General features: G+C 44.3%; 1 protein-coding gene across 3 annotated transcripts in view; it reads right to left on the bottom strand.

Moving 5' to 3' along the window:
- ARHGAP26 (Rho GTPase activating protein 26) overlaps nucleotides 1-26907 on the bottom strand; it is a 326765-nt gene that overhangs the window by 176392 nt on the left and 123466 nt on the right. For all 3 annotated transcript variants that reach the window (XR_016438391.1, XM_090020915.1, XM_090020916.1), the window contains exon 12: nucleotides 7349-7385. Coding sequence is in view for 2 of the 3 variants with exons in the window: in XM_090020915.1 (XP_089877041.1) it covers nucleotides 7349-7385 (37 nt within the window). In the remaining variant the exon portion in view is untranslated. The remainder of the gene's footprint in view (nucleotides 1-7348; nucleotides 7386-26907) is intronic.

Genomic DNA, 26907 nt, shown 5'->3' with positions numbered 1-26907 from the left:
GTTTAATCTCTCTTGTGAGTGGCTCTATTATACCAAAGTGCTCTATTACATTTTTCTGGTCAAACCTGTTGACAGGCTGAGCCAGAACAAAGTTGTAGGATGCTTACACTAGAGCAGGGCTGTTCAGCTGTCTGCCCATGGCCTAGTCTATGCACCACTCCTCCCTTACTTTGTTTTTTGCTGATTTACCCAGAGTCCCTTGGCTCCCACCAGATTCCACTTCCACTACCACTGGGGGCAGGGCAGAGCAGCACAGCCTGTGCTGTTTGAGGGAGCCTGTGGCCAACAGTGGGGGAGAGAATGGGGTGGAGCTGGGGACTCTACGCTGCACGGCACAATGGGAGTTGCCTGCTACACACCTTGTGGGGGGAAGCAGGTGGTGTGGTACATCTGCAGGCACAGGATACCTCCAAGGTGCAGCAAATCCATACAGGAAAGGGAGGGGCAAGGGGGCATGGTGTGGCAGGGGGGTCCTCAGGATGCATAAGAGGTTCATGCAATGCAGCAGGGAGGGATGAGGCGGACTGCACAGTGTAACATACAGCCCACATGGCACATGGCCTGGGGGTGTGTGGCCCATGCAGTGTGGGGCTGGGGGGGGTCTATGCCCCCCAAAGAAGCAGAAGTTGGACAGCCCTGAACTAGAGGGTGCACTTTAATGTCTACACAGTTCTATGGGTCTTAGAAACTGCTTCATAGTCTCGAATAGATATCCAGCTACTCCCAGGAACAGATATAAATGGGCTTGCTGGGATACTGCGTTTTAATTTAGTTTCTCAATCGGGCCAATAAAAACCAAATCAAAACCATCAAGTCCACTTCAGACCTTTCCATGGCACACTATGCTACCTATCTCAGGTGCCATAACAAAGTATATTTAGGAGACTCACAACTTCCCTGACAGTCTTGACTAGCAGATGATAAAGAAACAGGTCTCAGCAAAAGTTAAATGTGCGCTTACGTTTAAAGGAACTAAACTAAAAATTTCTGAGTACTTGGCCCTCAGACATCCAACATAAAGACCTTCTTACAAGGCCTGTGATTTTCAAAAAACCTTTGGTCAAAATTTAGGCTGGGAGACCTTGTCCTGTATATGCCACCCTTTCCTCAGCTCCTTCCATTTTAATATTGAGAATACAAACACGCGTGCCTCTCCACAGTTCCCTCTGCTGGGGTTTCCTTTTGATCTCATTGCACCACTCAGTTCCGAGTGAGTAACCATTAGACAGGACTTATAATGCTACCTTTCAACTGTGTTTGTTAATGGCAAAGGGAGGAAGTAGGAGCAATCCTTCCTGACAAACATGACAAGAGTATAATCCTCCCGAGCAGTTGAAACAGCTAGTAGGCTCCTGACTGAGCTCTGGATCAGGAAAGGTCAGGGATTTATATGCAATCTTTGTATCGAGAAATAATATATGATTAAATATCCAAACTGCCTTATGCATCTTGCAATTTGACTTTTAATGAGCACCATCTAAAGCTTGATCCTCTACCCTCCCCCACAGCACCAGTTTCTCTTTATCTCACTCATTTACGCAGAGCTTCAGTTCAGAAAGTGCAGAAATCGTAGATCAGTGGTTTTCAACCTGTTGTCCGCAAGCCCCTAGGGGTCCGCAAACTATGTCTAAGGGGTCCATGAAAAATGACTAGGATCAATCCAAAGCATGTGAATACCCACACTTAGTCTGGACTCCACTCCATCCAAAATTTCCAAAGGGGTCCTCAAATGAGAAAAGGTTGAAAACCACGGTCATAGATGGATCATGACATCTAACCTCCACACTGTACACCACAGCAGCTCACTAGTCTATAGTACTAGGCTTCAACCAGGTGCCAGTCAACACTTGATTCCTCGTTTAGTTTCTGCTTCCTAATACCCTGAAAAGACGGAGGCCTGGGGGGACAGAGTGCAACAGGGTCTGCTGTGATGTGCAGACAAAGAGCAGGCACACAAGCTCTGGCTCAGAGCAAGTGCAGGGAACTGTGGTCAATAGCCAAGATGCAAAAAGTAGTGGGAAAGAGTTATCCATCCTATCAGCCTTACATGCCCATGGTGGCCAACATACTTCTCAGCTCTCCCTAAGAGGGGGCATCCCAAATCCTCAACCCAAGCACCTGGGACGCTCTTGCATTACTTTCCATTCCAAACGCAGAATTAAGCAGATGTAGGTAACTATGACATCTACCACAGCTCCTGCTGCTGCTCTGTTCATGCCGTTAAGAAGTATTTAGGGGATGTAGTTTATCCCCCAGCTTCCTGATGCCCTCTCCCCTCAACAGGAATTGCAAACCAAGTCCAATCATCCCCAAACACACCCTGTCCTACATTAACAAAGGAGAAGTATTCCAGTCCACAACTGACCAGGGTATCAGATGCTGCATACACACCACATTGAGCTATTTTAATCACCATTTGACAAGCAGCAGATTTATCTCAGCTTTATATAATACCTAAAAAGTACTTATCCTGCCTTATGCTTCACACTTTATTTCAAGTGCTGCTGAATTATCCCACTTGGGCCAGTCTCGTCTTGTCACATTGTAAATTATTTCTGCTTAATCCTTAAATCCCTCATTTTCTGCTGATATTGCATCTGAGTGTTGAGGAAGGGGAACGATAACTGAACCGGGGCTGTTCAGCCCTCGGGCAGCCTGGCTGGATCCAGACTTGCAAGCGTCACCCCACAACAGGCGCACGAGACTGAACAGATTCCTCGGCAAATGCCATTGGACAAGTTTGCCTTTGGGAGTTTCTTTTTCGGATTGTATGCATTTATTTATTTATTTTAGTCCCAACTCTGCCTCAAAGGGCTTTGCAGCTTTAAACAATAGCAGGGAGAAGAGAAAGAAAAAAATAATCAAGGAATGGAGGCCAAATAGAAACAAATGTTTTCAGCTGAGGGCTGAAGTGAGATGAGGGGTTAGTGAGATGTGAGGCAGCTCCAAAGGAGAAAGACCTCTTGCACTAACTGGGTCAAGAGCAGGCCAGCAAGGGGGGGGAGGGGGAGGGGGAAATGTGGAGAGGCACAGAAGAGTTTATAAAACAAAGGGATGCTTCAAACCAGATCCTGAAGTGAAAGGGATGGAGAAGTGGGTGGGGATGGCAAGTTCATTCTTTCTTGTGCAAATAACAAGACCCAATGGTCTTGGTGTGTCCCTTGATGTGTCAATGGTCCAGAGTGTCACTTTTCATAGGGCAGGGCAAGGTAAGGTAGGGCTTTGGGGTTGTTTGGTTTGGTTTTAACCTAGAAGCTAGAATTAACTGAGCTTTACAACTTCACTGGAAAAATATTCATTTCTCACCCAGCTCTATACGCTTTCTCCTGGCTCTCTAGCCAGATAAATCACTTACCAGGCTGCTCGCCAGCTGGCCACGTACTAGCTTATAAAAACCTAACAGCTCTGAAAAATTAGACAGCAGTCAAGAAACGGGCCTCAGTAGGATACCATGAGTCTTTCAGACTAACTTAAGTCAGGCAGGAAAACACAGTTCTGTAGGCTCCAGAGGTCCGCACTCAAGCAGGGGCTCCGCAGATGCACTACTTGCCTCAACCACTGTTCAGACTTCTTTGCAAGAAGGCTGCAGTAACCCAGTCGCTGGACCTTCCTGCCTCTGGACTCAATCTGAGTATATCTGGGGAAGCGTGCTGTTCAGTACACACCACACATTTTTTAACAAGCACTAGACTGATGGTTGAACAGCAGCCCGACTTACCCCCGAAAGTAATTACCACAGAAAAATTCCATAAGAATGCTTCACTTTCAGATAGGCTTCACTTTTCATCTGAGGGTCTTGGCGCACTTTAAAGACCACGCGAGCCATCTCCGAAGCAGGAAAATAGAGTTTACGGATGGCAATCAAAAGAGACGATGCTGAAAGATCTTTCCTCAGGCCTTCCCAGCTAATTAAATCCAAGTTTCTCACTTAACAAGTGAAGTGTCAAGAGAGCATGGAAAGAGGGCATTTGATCTTCTCTTGAAAGTCGCATCACAACTTAAGTTTTATGTGGCATCTCGATGCTTTACAAATGGTAACTGCAGTTATCATCACCGTTAATAAAAACAAGCAGCTTTCCACAGCAACTCTGGTAAACCCAAGAGTAGAAGCAAGTGAAACTATACTCCCTCCTGTCCAGGGTACAAGTGCACAAACCTCTTAATGCTACCGACGCCCAGCAGACAGAGTGGATGCCTGGTTATGACTTCTCCATTCTGCTGATCAAACCCTAGGCACCGCTGGCCCTCGCACTACCACTGAACTCATTCACTGCGAGAGAGAAAACATTGGCTGAGCCACAGAAAAGGCTTAGTCTGATGGTAACAAAATCTCTCAAAAAAACTCAGGCTCGTTTGTTCACAAGGTCCACCTTGGAACCGAACAGTGTAGTAAGCAACCAAGAAAGACTCAGAATTGCCTGAAAGGACTAAACAGTTACAGATGAATTAACATACACCAGTGATCACCAACCAGTTGATCCTGATCGACTAGTCGATCATGGAGCCTCTGACAGTCGATCTCAGTCTGGAGGGATTGAGCATGCGTGCACTCACTCAGCAACCCCAAGACTGAGATGGACTGTCAGAGGCTCTGCGATCGGGAGCGGGAGGATGCATGTGCGGAGCGGCTGGGGCAGGACAGCAGCAAGACGCATGTGGCTGGGCTGAGCTGTGCCCCCTGCCACCAGGGCCGGGCAAGTAGGGAGATCCCCCTCTGCGCCCTGTGGCGAGGGAGGGACTAGGGCAGGGGCAGGAGTGAGTGGGGCCCCAGCCAGGCCAGGGGAGGGTCAGAGCCTGGGTGGCTCGTCCAGGGGTATGTGGGGGCTCCTGCACTGCATGCACCCTGGTGGAGGTAGTCTAAAGGTAGATCTTAGGTTGCTTTTTAATTCAAGAAGTGATCTCCTACTGAAAAAAGTTGGAGACCACTGATGTACATGCTCTACTTGTTTTTTGGTTGGGTTTTTTCTTGTGGAGGGGTGGAAATTATAAAATGTAATGTAATCAGGTTGTATCTGCCTGGCTGACTTGGTGTCAGACAAGACAATCCAGGAATGTGACTAATATTAATTGGTAATGTACTAACATGCAACAGGAAGAAATGGGTATAATTTAGCCATGCATACATGTGGTAGCCTGTGATCAGATTATTTAAGGAATTACGTCTTTATGAAAGCTTATATTTTTTGAGGAATTTTGAATCTGTTGGCACGTTTCCTTGCTGTCAGTTGATGTGATCACCGAACTGACAGTGAATAAAAAGCTGGTTTATGCTGGCAGTGTATTTATTCAAACCTGCAGTGGAAAATGTCCCTGAAAGTTGCAAGAGATATTTCAAATACAAACGGTGTGTGCAAGCACAGTGTCAGTATTTTTTTCTTTTAGTAGGCCCAGAATCTGCCTTGCCTGGCATGAAGTCCCAGGCTGTAACCTACAGTCTCTGAAGCAATCAATAAAACTATGTTTTGATTCTGTGTTCCTGCTAAGAAACCAGATGTTAACACGCTGCATCTCAGACTGCCATACCCCACTGCAGAGTATTCAGAGACTGTCTTGGAAAATGCAATTGGCACCGGTTACACTGTGCACAAGCAAAGCAAAGATAAAGTCAGCAGCACTGCAGAACCCACCCTGGCCCCTAAGTAGTGTCTTGCATCACTTATCACATCTATAAAATGAAACCAACAGATCAGTAAGTTATACCTTGGAGCAGAAGAGTGGCAAGGAAGTGAGGGGGTGAGACTCTACAGGAAGGAACAGGGAACTGTGGGTAAAAATCATCATCTATGTGTCAGCAGCCCTTGCTGGTTAAGATGGAAAGGGAAGCCTGGCTATGCAAGCTGCTCAGTCAGCTGAATGTCAGACCCGTCAGCTAAAGCGAGTCTGAGATTCCCCCAATAATGTCTACACCCGTCTCTGATTAACTCTGGGACAACGTTCTATTTATATGCAACACACCAGCCAGGATCCCACAGCAAAGGGATGATGATCTCAGAGGGCTTTCATGTTAGCGACAGTCTGGCTAAAAATGGCAACAGCGCTCTTATACTTCCCTCCTCCGATTTCCACTTGGCTCCTGCCCTTCATAAAGTGGCTCATGACCTGTTCAAAGAGTTAAACACCAATGGGAAACAACAAAACAGATTTCAAAACCTGCCTATAATAGAGCCAGAATGAATTCATGGGACTCAGACAGCCCCTCCAAAGGGCGCTGCTGTTTCTAAGGGACATCCCAAATGGGATCATTTAGCCAGGTACCTGTGGCAGGCAGCCACCTCCCATGTCATCTCATTTGATTCACTATATTTTTATAGCAAAAAAAAAAAGGTGCCTCAATGATGGGTGATCACTTCACACGGACATTTGACCTGAACTCTGCCACCGGCAAGGTGCAACATCTGAACGCAACACTTATCAAGAACTGTAATTTTGTCACCTGTGAGAAGTGACAGCCCCAGAGGTTCTGAACAGACATTAGATAAAACAGCAATATACAGCAGACTTCATTTCAGCACATGGGTCTGATACAGACAGTCAAAAAGCCCAAGGCTGAATCGATTCAATCTTCACAGGTTAGTCTAAGCTCCGTAGACTGAACCGATAAGCAAGCGAACAGACACTCACTTTTGATTCTAGAAGTGCAGCCACATGAGTGCAGTGGCCTAGCCCAGAAGCCAGGGAGTGCTAAAGCACACCTCCCTCGGCTGGAGCAGATAGCTTGGGCCAAGGTGGGGAGGGGGGGTTGCAAAGCATCCTGGGATGCTGGAGGACTGTGCGTTAACTTGAATCTAGAGGGTATCTGGGACAGAAGTTCAATAAATGGATTTAACCTAAAGCAGTTAAGTCTGATACTGCATCCATCCAGGTTTATTTTAAACCAGTTTCACACACTTTGGAAGTGGTTTACGTACACTGAACTTCTGTTGTGTTGCAGATTTGAATCAGTTTCCAATAACTTGTACCAGTTTGTGTGTAACTTCTGTCCCTAGCCATGATGTTGGAACTTCATAGAACAGTCAAGACATATGGTTAGAGAACGTGGGAGTCAAGTGATCCTTGATCTTGGTTCCTGACAACCTCTTTGTGCCTTGCTTTGTCCTACTGTTAACTGGGGATAATAGCAGTCTGAGCTCTTGTGATGCCAGACATCAGATAAGGAGGAAACATAATTCTTTCATGCAGCCATTTATAAAACATGAGGTGCTAAATTAAGTCCTGGGCATTGGTCACTGGTGAAGGGCAATACAGATCAAGCTCACAGCCCCTCCTGCTGCCTAGTTATCAGCAAAGCCATTTCACAGTACATCACTTTACATAAGCAAGTATGTCTTGCTCTTAAAAGAATACTTACTGCCTTCACTCTGACTGTCTTTGTTCAAGTTGTAGACCTGGAAAAACACAAGGGAAATCTTTAAGCTTTCAGGTATAAAACAACGCCCCCCTGCACTTGCTGAAACAGTTATTACTATGGATGAGTTGCATCTATAGGTCCAAACAAGCATTAGGGTTCTTTTACACTAGGCACTGTACAAACATGTAATAGGAGACCAAATCAGCTCCAAAAAGTTTACAGCCTGTTTAGACAAGTCAGACAAAGAATAAAAAGCAGCAGCAGCACCTCCAATTTACAAAGGGAGAACTGAGGCAGAACAAGATCAAATGATTTATACATCTCACATGAGGTCCCTGGCAGCGCTACGCACATCTCCCTACCCCCAGACTTCTGTTTTCACCACAAAACCTTCCCATTATCAACCTTTTTTTTTTTTAACCCATTATACCATTATTCTTTTGTTACTTCCAGGTCACCAGAGCTACTTAATGGGCAAAAAGGGAATATTTTCATTCAGGTCTGTTTAATGCAATTTAAAAGCTGATATCGTAAAGCTTCCTTACCACATGGCCAGCTAACATTGCTTCACACATGCCAGTCTGCATCTTAACAGGATTTGCTAACCATGTTAAGCTAACTCTCTTGACACAAGGGGAAAGCATATCCTTTTCATCAACCTACACATGGACCACATGTTGGCACACGTGCATATTCAGTAGTACCATCACTCACATCATAAGGCTGCTGCGAGTCTGGCAGAAACCACCGAATCTGGTTTCTACGCACTTCGAAACAAACACCACATGCTTGGATAGGAACAAAGCATAGAAACACCTTCAAAGAAGAGAGGAACAAAGGAACTGGTTTAATTGCATGCCAGGATGTGTCGTGAAGCCAGTTCTGGATATAACAGCTCTTCCTTCGTAGCACGTAGGAAAGTTTTCAGAGACCTGGTTCACAAAGCTGAAGGAGATGAGAACAAGAAGGTGGCACATACCAAGCTCATGAGGAGACAGGTTGTATAGCAGCTAACCCCTGCCTGCCCACTGATAACAATACATCTCAACTTAGCACGGCACGTGACACTTGGTTCTGGGCCAGGAGCCAGTCTGCTTGCTCCCAGTATTCTTATGCGTTTACTCCATTGTGTGGTTCACTAGCCCACACCTCCAAAGAAACCATATGGCCAATTAATTAAATTAATTCTCTCCTTCAAAGGGCACTAAAAACAAGGCATGCACTTGATTAATCAAAACAAAAAACAAACTGATCCTTTTGTGTCAAAACATTATCTCTGTCTTTCCCTTCTGCTTTTCCCCCCATCTGGCCAAGTGTGTCTCAAGACTGTATGCTCTTTTAGGGGTATAGAAAATGGAGCCAAGATTTGATCTAGGATAGTCACTGGCAAAACTCTCACCTAATTTAATGGATTTTATCCATTGTCTCTGGTCTGTAAAGCACCATGGGCATTTACAAGCAACACATTCACAACCTCCCTAAAGAGCAAGGGGGCGAGAAGGGGGAAGGTCTGCATGATGAAAGTTCCTATATGAAAGCAAAGCTGCACTTTCTGCCTTACTCTCTCAAATGATGCTGGGGGGCCCTCTAGACGTTCAGGTAAAGTCTTCCCCTTACAACACGGCACAAGTCCAACAATGAATTGGACAAGAAGCAAAAAGCTGCCGGGATAAGTGTGACTGGCTGTTCCACAAATAGGTCATTGATCGAGGTTTGCTTTGAACAAACAAGCTTTGTAGTGCAACTAACAAAAGCCGGGATGCTGGCCCAGCCTGCCGAGGGCCGTGCAAGTGCGTGGCTAAGCAGGGAGTGCAGAGCACTTAAAACACAAAAACCAAAAAAAAGCCAAACAAACAAACAAAAAAAACCCTACAAAACCAATGACTTGAGTGGATACAAATCTCTAAGGCCCTTCTCATCTTCTCTTCCCCACAAAAGGGAAAAAGGGGGGGAAAGCCCCTCTCATTCTTACAGTAAAGCATAAATCCTTGCTTCCTTGATGATGTGACCAGACATGCTAAGACCTGTGGCAAGTTTCTGTAAAGTGAATCAGGACCAAGCCAACTGCTCTACACAAAGCCAGTGCGCTACACCAACTGCTGAGATCAAATGGACCAGATACCCATTTCAATAAATAAATTAAAACAAAACAAAAAACCCGCTTGCCTTTCTGTAGCACTCGGTTTTTGCAGTATTATTTACACATGGTTCAACCATTTAAACTGATGTATTTCTTGCCATTCTCCAATGTTATTCACAGTATTTTTCCCAGATAACCCATTATCTGCTTTTTCAGAAATCACCAAAGCGCTCCTGATATAGTTTCATAGTAGCTAGGGTCAGGAGGGACCTGAACACATCACCTAGCCTGACTCCCTGCCACAGGCAGGAATGAATGCTGGGTTCACAAGACCCCAGACAGGTGATCATCCAACCTCCTCTTGAATTTGCCCAAGGTAGGGACAAGGACCACTTCCCTGGGACGTTGGTTCCAGATATTGGCCACCCTAACTAAAAAATTGCCTTCTGATCTCTAACCTATTCTCCATCAGCTTATTACCATTGTTCCTCACCACCCAAGGTGGTGGTGCGGTGGAGAAAAGGGCTCTACCTATTAGCTCTTGATCTCTCCTGATGAGTTTGTAAGTAAGTTAATGGCAGCTCAAAAAAAAATTCAGAAGAACTAAGTGAGGAGACACTGCCGCTGTAGTGCTAGGAACCAAGCAAACTTCACTATAACATTTCCCAACAAATATGTTTCTTCTCAACCTCCCCCTCTAGGGATATCCACTTCCATAGCATCAGACACCAGTAACTAACAACAGTACATGGCAGGAAAGCTGGAGACTCCTTTCACAGGGAGACTGTATCTATTGGTTTTGCATCTGTAAGCTGGGGGAATGACTTAGTGGCAAAAAAACAGCTGTACTCAGCAAGATCATTGTCTATAAAAGAAAAAGACAGTAAAGTAAGTGAACAAAGGCAGGAAAAATAAAACAGGTATTCCCAGCTAAGAGTTCAAATCTAGGACCCCCGACTGCCACATGTAACATTTCTAAAGCTCTCTGTCCCTCCAACTCCAAAGTGTCCACTCTTGAACACTTGTGCAAGGAGGGGAAGAGGCAGCGAGGGTGAGTGAGCAAGTCAGTGAAAGAGCCAGAGGTTAGTAACTCCCTGACAGTAGGTACCTCCGTGTTCCCCACGCTGTGTTCTGCCCATCTTAGCAGCTCATTAAGACAGTTTATGAGAAGTCAAACATACAAAAACAGAAACACAAATATGACCCAATACACAGAAAGTGAAATTGTGGCACAGCTCTTAAGGTGTTATTTTCTAGTTACGGGGCTATAGTCAAGTTGTTTTTCAAAAGGACCACATCGATTCATCTGAAGTCCTGGTTTTCACACATACCCGCACCTGCTCAAAGATACCTCTCAGCAAATTCCCATTTACAGGCCTGGTAAAGATCCTGTTTGCTGGGGACTCGTCAAGCTGACATCGTACAGTCCGTATTTTGAAGCATCTCCAGGTCGTTCCAGGCTCCAACCACTCCTCCTGGCTCTGGTATCTCTAGTGCACTTCCTGAGCACAAACACTACGCCTTGTACTCCCCTTTGGAGGTGCTGTTCTGTTGTCCTGCTCCCTGAGTCCAGCACAGGACAATGCAGGACCTCCCTACCCCGAAACGCATCCCAATAGTTTAACACCCCCCCTTCCAAAGTCCCACTCTGTGGGCTCTGCAAATCATAGCGACTCCTGAGATGACATGTGAGAGTTGTTTTCCTGATCCCAGGTCCACTCTCCAGAACTTCACCCTCAAAGTCAAGCTTCTCTCCTATACTGTGAGGCATCCTCTCACCCCAGACATCAACTTTCCTTGGTCTGACAGTCAAGGAATCCTCTTGCTCAGGAAATCCACCTCCTGATTTCTCCAAGTCCCTCCTCAGGTTCTCAGATTTTGTTCCTTTTACCCCATCCCAACATCTCAGCCTCCTTTTCCTTCTGGGGATTTTCCAATCCTTAAAACACTTTCTTTCCAAAACAGCTGGAGAAAAGCAATTTCATTAAGGACACCAGCATCTTCTTTCTCATTCAGTTCAGGAAAATAAAGCAAGAAGATAGCGAAGAATCATAATGGTTTCAATAGAGAGGATTCATAAGTTCCAGACAGAATTTACAAGCTGTACATAAATATTCCCCACATATTTTTGCATACATGGGACTGTCCCAACACGCATCTACCCCACTGAATACAACAGAGCACAAAGCTACAGAGGAAGACTACATTAAAAAAAAAAAAAAAAAAATGCAGGCACAAGACAAAAGTGATAGTCAGCAATTGAAAATAACCCTTAAAAGAAAGGGAAAAGGAGGCAAGTTTCAGAGACGTATAATATATTCAACAAAGTTTTCTTAAAAAGGGCCATTTGTATTTAAACATTCAATCATACAGCTATAAAACAAGGAAACAACCGTAGGACAAAGTAGACTTCATTAAGGACATGCTTTTTTTTTTTTAACTCTGAGTGTGGTAGTGTTTTAGCCCCGTTTTAGCCCTGTTCTACAACAGTGTTTTTTCCAAGTCATTTTTTTTTTTAAAACATACCTTCCTACTTTACAAAAATCCATTGCTCCTAAAAGCAGCTTTTTCTTGCAGTTTAATTAAATTCTTTAAGCAACTTGGAATCAAAAGGTTTTAGCTGCTAAAACAAAACTCCATGTTCCCCATTGCAATCCATTACACAGGGGAATCATTTTCTCCATCTCCCCAGGAGAAAGGCCTGGTGATGTATATTTATGTACTTCTCCAGCAGCACTCGCAGGAAGATGTTAAGACATCGAGTTTTTTTTCAAAAGAAAACCCACAGATCTGCTGGAAGTGTTGCATGTATTCTGAAGGGAGGTGTGTGGTAGAACAAGAGGAAGTTTCCAAGTCTGAAGAGAGATCTGCAATTGCATACTCAAGAGCTCCAAAAGCAGGTCTCTGCAAGAGCTAAGGCCCATCAACTGCCCCCCCGTCAAAAACGTGCATTTAGCGCAGCCAAAGTTCTGCTGGCATGAACTAGCCGAGCTTCCCCCTCTGGGGTCTTGGCTTAGCATCTGTTGAGCTTGCCCAGATCAGATTTTACACATACGAATACTTCAGTCTCTTTGAAACTGCCCTGGATAATATGCAGAACAAACCAACAGGACTTTGGCTTTGACGTAAAGATAGATCTAATCTGCCTTCTACCTTTAACTGGGCAGATCTGACTGAACTTCTCTGAAGCCTCCAACTGAATGAGGTGGAAAAGTAAACCAGATGTTTTATTCTGTCGATTAAGCTTATTTTAAGGTCTGGTTTATGTTGTTGTAAGATACCAAAGTATCCTCAACGTTTAAACAGAAACCCACTTGGCCTGTAACGCTGTACTACTACTAAAGGTAACAGTCAGTACAGCAAAGAGGTTGCTTCCACTGCTTGTAAAGTCTTCTTTGTGGCTACCCAAGAAGAGCGAAACAAATGTGGCAATTGCTTAGATGTTCCCTACACTGCACACAGAGAAATTAAGAGATTTGAGAATAACCAGTAAGTGGCAATATGTAAAGGAATCTACCCACGTGTCACTAATACCTCTCATTTCATCAGCATTTAACGTAAGGCAATGACCTCCCTTAATAGGCAGAGACTCCCTATGCCTGAAGAAGGGGGACTGCACCCAAAAGTTTCCTAAGAATTTTTTTCCAACCACTCAGTTGGTCTAATAAAAGATATCACATCTAACCAAAGAACCTGGCCTGCCCATGTCTTTAGACCAACACTGCTACAACCAAAACCCCACCTACCTTAAAATACACTCTTCTGCTTCCTCTTAACTGCTTTTATTGCTACTGTCTCCTTCTCTGTCCCTTCAGTGTACAGATTACACTGTCTTAAATATTCTCCATTTTCACACTTTTGGATTGGTCTTAAACCATTTCCTTGGGAGTTCAGAACACAGCAACAGCTGGAGATGGCTGCGAGCGACAACTACTGGAGGCTGGACTCTAAACGAACTGAGTAAAGCATCTAAGCACAAACGGAGGCGTTTAGCTGAATCAGTGCATCCAGAGAGTGAGTGGTTGAAGTTTTTGGTGGTCAGCCACTCCGCCTATTTCTGCTCAGAGGACTGCATTACAGCCAGCCCCAAGGATCTAAAAACCATGAGCCAGGCCTAAAATACAAAGACAAATCATCTTTTCTTTTTGCCTTCCAGTTTCTGAGCCTGTGGCAGAAATGGGGCTGTTCTGTAACAGCTTATGGATGTTTTATTCGGACCGGGCTCTTGTAATGTTTATTGTCTGACTCCACGGGTACAGTTTAATGGCAGGTTGCAGAAAAACAAGGAAGTGGGACTTGAAATAGCCACCCATTGACCCTTTCAGACAGGGCAGGATAAGAGTCATTTGCTTTGATGTTCCTCCCCTGACCACTGCTGATTTCACACAAGCTCTTCCAAGGTGGGAAGAGGTGGGGGCATTCCCTGTTGAAACCAGAAGCTAAGTCTTCACTGTAAGATTAACCTGGCCATTTCCCTGGGCTTTAGCCCCAACACCCATGCAGTCTGTAGACAGTGCACCTTGCATGGATTTGCACATGATCTGGAGGTAGAAATTAAACCCTGGGTTTCTGCTTAAGGTGGGCTTTGACCTGTACCTAACTTTTCCAGCCTTTCTATGCAACTCACTGTCCACTTCCCTCCTATGGCTGAAAGCCACCAGCCAGCTTATAGACACCCGCATGGTATTTAACCTCTCCTACAATGCAGCCTCCTTCATTTCTTCAGTGCTTAGCTCAACTAAATAAGCCTAGAAGATATTGCACTAATGTGCTGTCCACTTGCCAGAGATTTACACCAAGGTTTCAGGGTTGAAAAGGGCCAACAAGAGACGGAAACAGAACCGTGGGGACGGGATGATTGTACCAATCCTCTAAAACATGCAGATGAGGGAGCAAGACTGAGAGCTCCAAAAGGAGCAGTTTAGGCAGCACTCACTCTCTGGATCACCAGCCTGCAGAATCCTTCCCAGAACAGCTTAGAAACATCATCACTGTCTGCACTGCCATGTTGTACGGTCACTTGATAATTCAGGAGTTGGGTTTGGTAATGGACCGTTCCATGCACTAGCCTGGACAGAAGTCCCCTGGTGATCCTGGAGTAAGGAGAGCAGGTGTGCTGCGACTTCCAGCTCCTTTACCAGTGAGACCTCAATGCTGGTAACAGACTTCATGCTACTGATACACATTACTTACAGGTAGGAGAGGTTATCCAATGGTTATCAATATATTTGTGAAAGGATGTTTTTGCGTTTGCATTGGAGGGTCACTCTAAGCCTCTCACACCGCTTGCTAGTTTGCTACTTCACGCAGAAGTTCTTGAACCGGTGCTGATCATGCTGGCTCTGCACAACTCTTCAATCCCACCACTTTCCACTGGCTGTTTTTCATCAGAAACACCCACCTGCATTAGAGAACCCTGCAGCAAATCCAGCATGTAGTACTTGCATCTACTCTGCTGCACTTGCACCTAGCACGAGCAATTTCTTTTCAGAAACCTATTGTCCCCTTGAAAAGAAGAACATTTTTTGCTGAAATGCCATCCCCCCCATCATCTCGAAAACCTTGTATGCAACTACTGTAATAATAGTACAGTCTGATACTCAGACCTCAGAGACTGTGGTACACTCAGGTCGCATTTTCAAGATTTTCTCCAAGACCTTGAGAGCTGGAAACAGGTATTCCCTTTCATTCTTCTTTTGCTTTTATTAGAAGTGGAGATTTTCATATAGTCAGAAAGTACACTTTAAGAAAACACATAGCGATTGCTACAGCCTTACAACAAAATCCTTCTTAGAGTTGGTAGGAGTCGGCCTTTCATTTGTAGTTTGCAGATTCTAGCATGCCGACTTCAAAAACCAGAGAGGTGCTAAATTAATTATTCTACATATGCAAAGAGCTTTAGAGCTGCTGGCTGTGTATTAAATTTACTGACGTTGACATGGATACTGAAAATGGCCTAATTGTCCCAGTGAATGCTTGCAATTCTCAGTTATCGTTCTGCAAAACAGATGCAGGTGGATGGATTTGTATGTTACCAGCACAGGATAAAAAAAGTATACTTATTCAAACATGTATTGTAAAAACTTAGACTATCATCTCTATTAAAATACACTGCTGTAAATATGTGATAGACCTACCCCCAGACACCTATAAGATGATCATTTCATAAGAACAAAACAAAACAAAACAAAACAAAACGAGGAATACGAAGTAAACTAACAGCCATGTTTTATTTTCTAACCGTCTAATATCACTCATTTCCATGGGCTGGAAGCTTTGTCAGAGAAGCTGTTTGCTCACGGGCTAAGAATCTTTGCTTTCTCTCTCCTGTGTAACAGGCTTAGTGGATAAAGATAAAAAACTCTCAAAGTTAGGGTTAATGATTACTTTGTGGACAAATCTCTACGCTGCAGCTCTGCCGTTAGATTAATACAATGTTCTTGCTGATTACTGCCATTTGATTCCATCTTGAGATCCAAAGGTGTCTTGAATAGGAAACGTCAAAGAGCTGGTGCCAGCAGAACAGTGAAAATCCATTGCCCACTCACGCACTACATTACAGGAGTCCTGGCCGTCAAGAGGCCGTCACATTAATTTAATAGAAGCTGCAGGGCTCAGCCACTCTAAAAAATCTGGTTAGTTCCACTGAGAAGCCTAAACAAAGATCTTAGGATGTAGGCCTGAAAATTTTGGTAACTGTCTATAAAAGGTCACTCTTATTTAGAGGCATCTGTCCCAATTCCAAACGTAAGATTATATTGAGATTGGCACACAAACTGAAAGATTTTTTACTTCATGCTTTAAATTTGGAGACCAAATGTAATTATTAACTCAATTCATCACAGTAAGACTCTTCAGAGGGCAACTGTATTTTCTATAGAAAATTATTTTCCAACGTAGGCATCCACTCTTCTAGCCAAAAGAGTTTTAAAAATACACATTAACAAGCCTGGGAAATTCACATAGATACCATAGAATCTCTCTATCCTTTCTGAATTAAACATGGTAGGTTGTGTCAGTAAAATACAGACTCTAAAAAGCAAGAAAATAAGCAGACTGATTTCAGATCCTACATATACTTCATTGATCCACTTCCAAGTCTCCCTTCCACCAGCCACCGACTGGTATCTCCTCCCTCCCTGGAACTGATCATATGCAGATTTAACACTGACCAGTCTATACTAAATACAACAATACAAGTTGGGATATCAAATTTCATAATTCCTACATGAAAAATACCAAACTCACAACTATTACTAACCAAAAAGAAAATAACTTTTTGTTTTTCAGCTGTTGCACAAAATTATGCATCTTGCAGCCACCATTTCCACTGCTCCTCACTACCTCACTTAAAACAGGACTACTTATAATTTAACTTATAAAACTACTCCATTCCTATATAAACAGCTTAACCATATGCATATACAACCAAAAATCTTTGTAATTTGACAGTGCCTGTGGGTTGTTCAGGATGAGGGTGACAACTTGTAGGCTGCGGGTGGTAAAAAAAGGAAGCAAAAGAAGGTTAAGAAGGGGAACTTGAGAGAGCGGTGTTGAGTAATTCCAACTGCTTATTTCCTTTGTCTTAGGGGTCAAGCTAGGACATGATAAGGTCTAGCCATTTTTATGCTCAATTAACTAAGATATTAGATGGATAAAATAGACAGAAACACACACACGTAGATGTGCAACACCTCTCTGCTTTACATGCACCGTTTGTGTTTAGATATTACTTTAAATTCTTTTGCGTTTTCCTTTTCTAAACTTTTTAGGTCTCAAAGATTAGACACCTGTATGCATCTCTGAAACTTCAGCTGTCAGGTCAGGTTTCGGTATTCTTGTTTATGTCAGCAGAGACCTACAGAAGATAGTTTTATATCTGCTCCAAGACACAGAAACAGTTGCTATTATTGCAACTCCCTATTCTGTGCCTCTTATATTGGGAGCGTGGGAAACACTATTTGTGGACACAGTCAACACAGCCATAGACATGAGGCCTAGCACTTGGCCCACAGATTTCTGAGAAGGAAAAATACACATTCAACCATCTAGCCAACCGCCGGCAAAAAGGATCTCTCTTCGTCATTTTTGTTGTGGCTCAAAACTCCTCTTCTCTCCAGGCTTTCTGCTTAGACTACAGCATGCTGTCAAGAGAGCAGGCCCTGCCAGACTCCCTGAACCTCCAAGAAGGAGCTTAGTATTTTTAAAAGCAGTGAGAAATAGAAGGAAATGCTGCAACATTGTGCAATTTCCCTATGATTCATCTCAAAACAGCCACGAGCAAGTTCTCCAACTTTCAGCTTGGAATATGAACAAGCCAAAATAAATATGTAAATAGAAAGTGTGGCTTTCCCCCAAAAAGGGGCAGACCCGCTGGCATAGACTGCGCAAATACAGGTTGCAAAGAAGGGAGCCGGAGAGACGGGGAGCTGAAGATTTACCTGAATGTCCTGGAGTCCTTTTCTACATGGAAAGGTCAAGATACAGACACATGGGCTTTGGCAACTCAAATCTAATCGTTAAAAGACCAAAGTCCTCAGCCAAGCATCCAGGCTAAAGAACTGGTCTGTGCTTTAGACAAACTCATAGGGATTTCCACCACACCCTGCAGGGACAAAATGGCTGAACGGCTGCGCTAGAGGCTGGCTTAGCACAATGGCTGAAGTCCGAGTTTTTTGCGGTTACTGAATGACCTTTTTTAATTCCTTCTCCCCAGCTCCACATGAGAAAAGACCACAGGCAATCTGTTCATCGGCCAGTCCTCTGACCCAGCCCACGCTCTGCTCCACACCACCAATACACTACAGAACAGACCTGTGCCGCACAGGGCACGCGTAACTCCTCCTCTCCTCAAAGTCGTAGAGCACTTGTCCTTCCCGCAGCAGAAACAGACCCATTCTGTTGCTGGGAAGGAGAGGCTGGATTTATTCTGAAGAACCTGCTCCTATTCCTGCCGGTTTCTCATCCAAAGGCAATGGCAGTAGTATGGGAGGAGTCCCACCAAAGTTTCCTATCAATTGATCTGAAGAAGTCTTTAAGGATGATACTTTGTAGGGCTCTGGTCCTCTTTTAGAAACACGATTAACATTGCCCTGTCCAATTAAAGTTAAAGCCTTGCAGTCCTGGAAGTGCATAAAAAATATCCCTAGTGAACAGCATGGAAGAAGGCGAGAACTATAAAAGGCATATTAGACTCGCCTGTAAAAAGTGTTAACGTGAACCGGATTTTTAAGAGATTAGGATTCCACAGTGAATTATTTAGCATGTTCTCTCTTTAGGAGATGACTCTGCATTACCCCCGTTTTCACTACAGTCACCAACAAACACTCAAAAAGAATATTTCACGGCAATTCAGGAGAGTAATTAAGAAGAAGCTGGATTTTAGCATGTGCTGGTGACACATTTCTTGTCTGCAAAAGGAGGTGCTACTAATTCCCTAAAACTTCTGTTAGATATAAGTGCTTTCGCAGCCTTCTAAGAAAAGCCAGCCACTGAGCCGTCTTTTTCTGCAATCAAATCATCTTACTGTTTGGTTTTCATATTCCTCTGGCTATAAACCTCATTTCCCACTTTTGCTTCTCATTTTTTACTCATCAGGTGGGTGGGCGAGGAGTTTTAACTCCTTAAAATTGGCAAGAAGCAGCAGTATGGAGATAATGGATCTAGGCGAGCGCAAAGGTAAGGAAAAGGGGATCTTCTAACCACCTTCCGCACTTGAGTGACCCCTGGAAAGCTGGTCAGATTGGTAGTCCCTGGGAGTGGCTCAGTGTCCCAAAGGGGAAGGGACGTGTGGAGCCTTTGATCTGCTTCCCCATACACTGGTCATCAAAAATAATTAGTCACATGAAGGAAGGAGGTTGAAAGAGTGATGACAAGGCATATGGAAGCAAGTGTTTGCTCAAGATACAAGGATGGGCCGGTGTGAACTTTTCAGAGAACCAAATAACAGGGGAACCCTTTTTAAAGAGAGCACCCTCAACAAAAACTTGCTGTTTCTCTTTGTTGAGAAAGTACATTGTTCTAGTGCACTGCTGCCATCATCTCTCACTTTTCTTGCATATGATCATTAACAGCTCCTGAGTAACACTTGCTCTTGCCTCTGGCAGCTTCATACAGCCACAAAAACAATGAGCGCAGTTATGGGTGTAATTTGTATAACACACAATTGCTGCAATTATGATGCTAATGGGTCTGTTTACTAGAATGTAGTCGCAAAAGTAAGTTCCTAAAACTTGTAAGTCTTTAAGGGTGCCTGTACACATGCAGCAAGGCTGCTCCAATGTGCTGTAATGTAGTTACAGCGCATTGGAGTAGGCTTGATTAAATCGAGTCTGCTGGAGTGGGTAATTACCATGCTCCAGCAGACTCCAGCATCATGTTTCAGCATCCCAGCACTGAAAAATGGCAGCAGGGTCATTTGGGTCCATTTTAAATAAACCTCATGCAAGGAGCTTTAGTTAACACACCCCCACAGCCATTTTTCAGCACACGGAGACGCAGATATATGTGACACTCAGGACACTTTAATTAGAGTGGCTCCCGGAGTGACACTAATTGAAGCACCCCTCCCCACACTCCTGGAGCACGTGTATAAATATCCTAATAGCCCAGAAGTGCTTTCTGCATCAGCATTTCTCATCCTGCTGCCAAAGAGGTGCTCTGCCTTCACTCAATCTTACAACACTCCCACTAGGGCAGGCTACCATAAAGCACAGGCAGGAAGAAAGCGCAGCTGACTAAGGCTGCAACACATAATGCTAAATTGACCATGTGCATGTAACCGCCAGCCTCCACTGCAGCTGATCCTATGGGGGAAGAAAATGCTCTAAATGACCAGAGGAGATAGCAAGGGAAAGATACATTTTTTTTTTTTTTAATTTTCATTTTTTTTGCTCTGCTGAGAGCAGCAACAAAATGTACCCAAAAAGTATGGACATGAGGGCTGATCCTCACCATGCCCCATGTCAGAGTTGTCTGCACCGAATGCACTGGCAAGCTTGGCGACCTGATGCAGAAGGGCAGCCAACTTGAATGCAATCCAACAGCAGGGTGCCAGCAGAGCACAAACCAGGACGGCTCACGTGCAAGAAGCGACTCTCCTCACTGAAGACGGGACACCTGGCAACTTTGGCGATTTAGCCCATGCTGCTGGCTCTGTCTTATCGGCTTTGTTCTATTTTTGTCTGAGGGCCAGGCTTACATACTACCAACAGGATTTTCAAAGCCAGACTTCGCTCTGTTGTGGCTAGAAGCAACCTGCCAAGGTCTCTGAGCCAGAAGGATACAGATAGGAGAAAGATACTGATCTTTCCAGCCCACACCACTACAAACCCCTGAGGGGAAATGTGCCTCGATTCCAAGGTGCAAGACTTGGCAGGCAGCATAAACCTGCTGTGAAATTCTGGTTTATGTCATTCAAGTGAGGGCTGTTCATTTGGAAAAGGCTGGCCATGAGCACTGGTGTCCCTAGAAACTCCCTCCTTCCCCCAGTCCTGTCCTTTCAGCCTACCTTTCAGCACAGAACTGAAGTCACTGCTGCTTCTCCCCCATTCCCCGTCCTCCTTGTTCCTCATGAAAATGTATATTTTAACCTCAGGATTTCACGTGGGCGCCTGCAATTACTAGAAATCAAATGGGAAGTACCTCGGGACTTAAATCCTCCATTTAGGTCTTGCTGGGTAGGTCGTGCTCTTCTGCGTTTCAGAGCTGAACTAAATGATGGTTCTAATTAAAAATGAGCCAGCATTTTATTACAAGAGCAGGCATTCCCCAGTGCACCCAAAGCTGAAACTGGCTGGCCACCTGCCAGCCATCTGGCCTGTTTAGCTCAGTTTAGTTACGCAACTCCCCATGCTCTCTACCTAAAGAGAAAAAAAATTACCTAGGTCAAATGGTCAACCTATGATGACAGAAGGCTACAGACCAATCCAGCAGCAGGCAGGTGAAAACAAGGGAGAGCAACAAGCTATAAACCATGTTAGACATACAGTAGTCTCTGTAATAATATAGCTAAAGGTCAACTGGTTTTAGCAAATCAGATCTTGGGAGTAACTAATAAATTCAGAGCTTCACAGAGCAGCAACGCTATGTCAACGGAACAGCAGCCAAGAAGGGAATGCTACAGTGACTGATTAAAAGCAAAAACCCTCACTCATTTAACAACTCCCCCGTTTTCTAGGATGCCTGAGCAATGACAAAAAACAACCTACACTCCCCCACACCTTAACGGCTTCCTGAAGAGTCCAGCCAACATGCTCCCAACAGGCATGCTTGCTCTCTCTCACCCGCACGTGCCCCCTTCCTCCTTTCAAAGGCTATGGGCAGTCAAAGCAAGGATACTAAACTAACTAGCCAAATCTTTAATATTATTGAGTCACCTTATTAAAACCTGCATACAGGCTTACCTTGTCCATGCACTTTGCTCTAAGCTTTTTTTCAAATGTGCAACGATTCCCAACAGCTGAAGGATACTCGGTACTCTGATGGCAGGATCTTGGTGGCAAGAACTGCCTGTTTGTTCAGTTTGTACAGTATCAAACACAACGGGCTCCTAATTCATGACCAGGGGCTAGGGGAAGGCAACAGAAAATTGCTGGTGCTCTTCCATTTGTGCCTTTGAAAGTCTCCCTTAAGAAAGTAAGAGGACATTTGTTACGTCCACAGAAATCTATACAGGGCAAATGGCTTGTGTTCGAAGTAGAAGCTCATTACACCATCCTGATTACTCATGTGACTGTGTAGAGCACCACGGAGGCCAACCAAAGTTTATACTCAAGGTCTCAACTCTCAGCATTATGCTCCTGGTCTGTAGTAAGAGGGGGAATCCTTCCAAACGGTTTTAATTTTGCTTCCTTCACCCACAATAATGGAGGCTTATAGTCTTTCTTTTTTTGAGGGGGAAGAGGGGAAGAAATGGGGAAAAGATAACAGTCTATTCATCAAGTTCTATTAATTATAAAATGCACCTTTACTGATATACCACACACTTGTCTGTTTCCCTAGAATTAGCGAATGGAAACTGGGCTGCATGTCTCAGATGAGAAAACTGATTCTGAACAGTTTATTTAAAAGGAAAAATCTTTTCATTCTGCTTTCCCAAAATCAAGTACTCGTCTTATTTGAGGCCATGTGGTATGCAAATGAATGTAACATGTATGTAATGCACTTAACAGTTTAAACAGTCTTTTTCTGCCCCATAAAAAGCTTAAAAATCTAATTAAGACCTGCACAAGCTATGCCTGCAGGACACAATGTGATACAGAGTAGGGGTACATAAGCTAAACTGGGGTGCTGGAAACAGCACAGCTAAAAAAGCACAAACCACTGCATCATGTTTTCTAGACCTCGGGTAAGCTCCACTGAGCTAGACTGCTTCTGTACCTATGCAAACATGTTTAAAACTAACACAGTGCATCAGGAGGCCTGGTGCTCCTACTACTTTACGAGAAGGCAGGCTGCAAGAAGCAGCTTGTAGGTGTGGCAGGGGCCAATTCAAGAGTCACCAGACCAGAAGGGGACCAGGTTTGAAGCACAAGTCCAGGGCCTGAGCTAGTCAGGCAGTCCAGCCTGAGAGCCACAGATGGAGGAGCTCCTGGTTAATATCTGAGCTGGGGTAAGAAACACTGGAGGTTTGAGTTTGACTGGCACTAGAAAGGGCTGGCTTGGAGGTCCTATTAGTGCCTGAGGGGCATACGACTGCCTTGAGACCTGCCACGGGTCAGGCTCAAGATACAGACAGGGGCCAGGAAGCACAGTGTTGCCCTAAAGGGGCAAATGTTGGGGCCAAGGAGTGAGACAAGGGCTGGGGATGCCTAGTGCATTCCAAACAGCGGGGATGGAAGCCAAGAAGGCCGAGACCCCAACAAGGGAGTGGAGGCCTAAGGCAACTTGGTGGTGTGGGGCAAGATGCCCGCTTTAAGTGATGACTGGAAACCCCCGTGAGGCATGGGCATGGCTGTAAGGAAATTTGGAGATTGTGATCAGCCCTTAAGGCAATAAGAAGTGGCACCAGTAGTCATGAGTGAGAGCTTGGGGAAGCCCTAGGACAACCTCCTTTGCTAAAGCTGTAATAACATTAAGGTGTGGCAGGCGAGATGAAGCGGCCTTTGCCTGAGGGAAGCAAAGAGGACAAGGGATGAGAGGGTACTCTAGGCCATTACAGCCACCCCTGGGGTAGGACCCTGTTACACAGGTATGCTACGCTGCATTGCATTGTGCCATGTGCACATACCCAGTGCCCGAAATGGGCTGCTTGGCAGCAGAAAGAGTTACAAAGCTAAGACTGGTTACATTTTGAGGGCATCACACTTTTGACAAGGCTGTAGTTAGAGGGGAAAAGAATAAAACAGGAAAAGTTCAGGTACAGCTGATCAGGAAGGAGAACCAACTCTACAAGTGCAAAGATGAGAGCTGGGGACTAGAATGGAGTTTCACTGCTAATATCACAGCAGCCCACCCCTTTGCTTCCTTCTCTGAATTAAAAATCAATGTTTCAGTTATAGCTAGGAACTCCCTTCCACTGAGGTGGACACAGTCCCCAAATGCACAGTGAGTTCTGCTACTTGCACAAGCCTAAGAAAAGAGAATCCAGGCAGAAAGGAGAAAGGAAGTGCCCTCTTCTGCTCTCATTTTCAGGAAGGACCCAACTGAGAGGCAGCTATCCAAGTTCAAATCAAAGCAGATTGTTCTATGACCTTGACTTAAGTTGCTTATCCTGTCTAGATCTCAGTAATTCACATGAAAAGATGGAACATAAACCAGGAAGAGCGGACAAGGTTTCCAGGGAAAACATATTTTTAAAAAGCCAAGGCCCTTAAACTCCTATGGCAACTTTCACTACCATTACCCCACTCCTTGGGATACAACAACTTTACACTGCTTTAGCACTATTAGAAAAAAATTGGCTGAAGCTGCCTTTTAGTAGACTGTCATCAAGAAACTAGGAGCCTCAGAAGTCACTGGCTGCTAAACCCTGGTTGCACATTGAAACATTAATAGAAAGTCATAGAAAAATAGGACTGGAAGAAACCTCAGAAGATTGAGATTGACTCTGCTTAAGGCAGGGTCATCTCAGTCTACACCATCCTAGCCAAATGCTAGTCTAATATACACATCCAGTGACCAAGGTGCCACAACCTTTCTGTCTCGTCCATTTCTCATCTGCCTGCTAACCTGCTAGTACACAGGTTTTTTTTCTAATATCCAACTGAGCCTTCCTTGTTGCAATATTAGCACATTAGTCATTGCCTTGTTCCCTGTAAACACAGACAGCAAGGGATCACCACCTTTATAACAACCTCTGTAGTCGAGGAGTTATCGAATCTCCTGAGTCTTCAATTTTTCAAACTAAATGGTCCCATTTCCTCCAACCTCTCCAAGTGCATCATGTTTTCTAGACCTCGAATCACTGCTGCTGCTTCCCAAGTCTCAAGAGCGTGGACTCCTGTACATTATTAAGTGCCAGTTTGGAGGTTTCTGTTTAGGAAATATATTAAAATAGATCAGCAACAGGCCAGGCAAAATTTTCCTGAAATTTTTTATATACACATCACCTTGATATGTGGGCCTAGAGCAGTTCTCAGAGCTGATGTAATTAAAGTGCCCCCTCCCACCCCCCAGAGCACTTGTAAAAACACTCTTTGTGACTAGGTTTGGCTTTACATCTGCTTCTGGGTGCAGGTCAAGGTGGTGATATAGTTGGGACTATATTGGAGACTGCCTGGGCAAGTCTACAAGTCTACTGAGCATTAAAGCATCACAAACCGTGCACTTATGCTAATGCACAGTAAAATAATCTACTGGCCATTAAGCATCACTTAAAAAACGTGTGCTTTTTGTACTGCGTATTAGGGTACCCTAATACCCATATATTTAGTACCTCACATTGGAGATATTAAATTTAATACACATTAGGACAAGCACATTAATGCATGTCTGGACGCACCTCCCCCATCTCCTTATACACGTTCAGAATACATGCACCGACCAGAGATTAAGTTTACTTTGGAACATAGTATAGATAAAACTTTGGGCTGCAATATTTGTGTGGCTGTTGAAGTCCTTCCTGCTGTGAGTAAGTGTGTGTTGGGGTGGTCCATCATATTTTCTTTAAAATACGGAGGTGGGGGAGCTTTAACTAAAGGTTGTTGAACAATCTTTAGTTAAAGTGCCCCCACCACCATTCTGAAGTGCAGGGATGTGGATACACGAGACGTAGAGGCTGGCTGGAATGTGCTAATTAGCATGCTCCAGCAGACTCAGTCAGTCGAGTCTGCTCTGACGTGCTGTAACTATAGCGTGTCAGAGCAGTTCCTGGCATATCTACAGGCATCCAAAGTGGAGAGGCAGCATGTGGTCCTACCCCACCAAGCAATCAGGCTGCAGCGCTTGGCACTATCAGAGGTTTGCTGCACACTGCAGTACACCAAGATTTACAAAACAGGAAAGACAAAAGCTAACCATGGCATCAGATAGCTAAAAAATAAGAAGTTAAAATCTCCCGCTATAACTGATAGAAGTAAGGTTTTTACTTCCATCAAAAGAAGTAAAACAGTAGCCAGAAGATTGCAGACCACTCTAGGAAAGATTGGAAGTAATATTATTCCTTTAAAGGTACAATCTGAAATCTAAAATGTTTGTCCTGACCTTATTCTACCTGCTCTCAGGTATGTTTCATTAGGGACCTGGGCAGCTGCTTGTTAAACAAGCAAGAAAAGTTGGAGTGTAGCACACAAGTAGACTGAAGTTAATGGGCTTCGTACAATTTATTAAGCTATGAAGAACTGAAGCAGCACTTGTAAAGATACTTACTACTATTGTAATGATACCTAAAGGCCCCAGTCAAGACTTAGGGCCTTTCTGTGCTAAGTGCTGTACAAACAGAATAAAAGATGGTGCCTCTACTACCCTGAAGAGCTTGCAATCTGAGTGTAAAGATGCTACAAGTGGGTTTAAACAAACAACAGGAGAAAGCAGGGAGTGGAAAGATGAGGACAACTGTTGTAAAAAACACAACAACAACAACAACAACCACCACCAAACAGGCGGAGAGAGCTAATAGCAGATGACATTCTGATTTCTGAATTGGTTTAGGAGCTTGGGCTGTTTTATTTATTTAAAAAAGAAAGATAAGCAAACATCTTCCTGTTTCCTTTTATCCAGGGAATGCCACAAATGCCCCACAAAAAAGGGGATTAAGCACAACTGTAGCAGCTGCCCAACGTGTGGCATGCGAAATGGAAATGCTACTTCTCTAGCTGAGACTGAAGTCTCTCCATCTTTACAAACAATCTAAAAATGGGAACTTGTACAGATAAGACCAGGGATCTGGGTTTTCCATTCGCCGTGGAAAAACGCAGTACAATCCAGATTTCCTCTGTACAAGGAGAAAGATTCTGAAAACGATGGATCTTCTGCTGCAGGCTGGCAGGAGCAAGAGGAGGGTGGTTGGGCAGGGGCCATGTGCTTATGCGCGCACACA

Source organism: Crocodylus siamensis, chromosome 10, assembly GCF_052110815.1.
Source record: "Crocodylus siamensis isolate JL-2025a chromosome 10, ASM5211081v1, whole genome shotgun sequence".
NCBI classification, from domain to species: Eukaryota; Metazoa; Chordata; order Crocodylia; family Crocodylidae; genus Crocodylus; species Crocodylus siamensis.
Note: the sequence above shows the minus strand (reverse complement) of the source record. Positions and strands in the feature narration are given on the sequence as shown.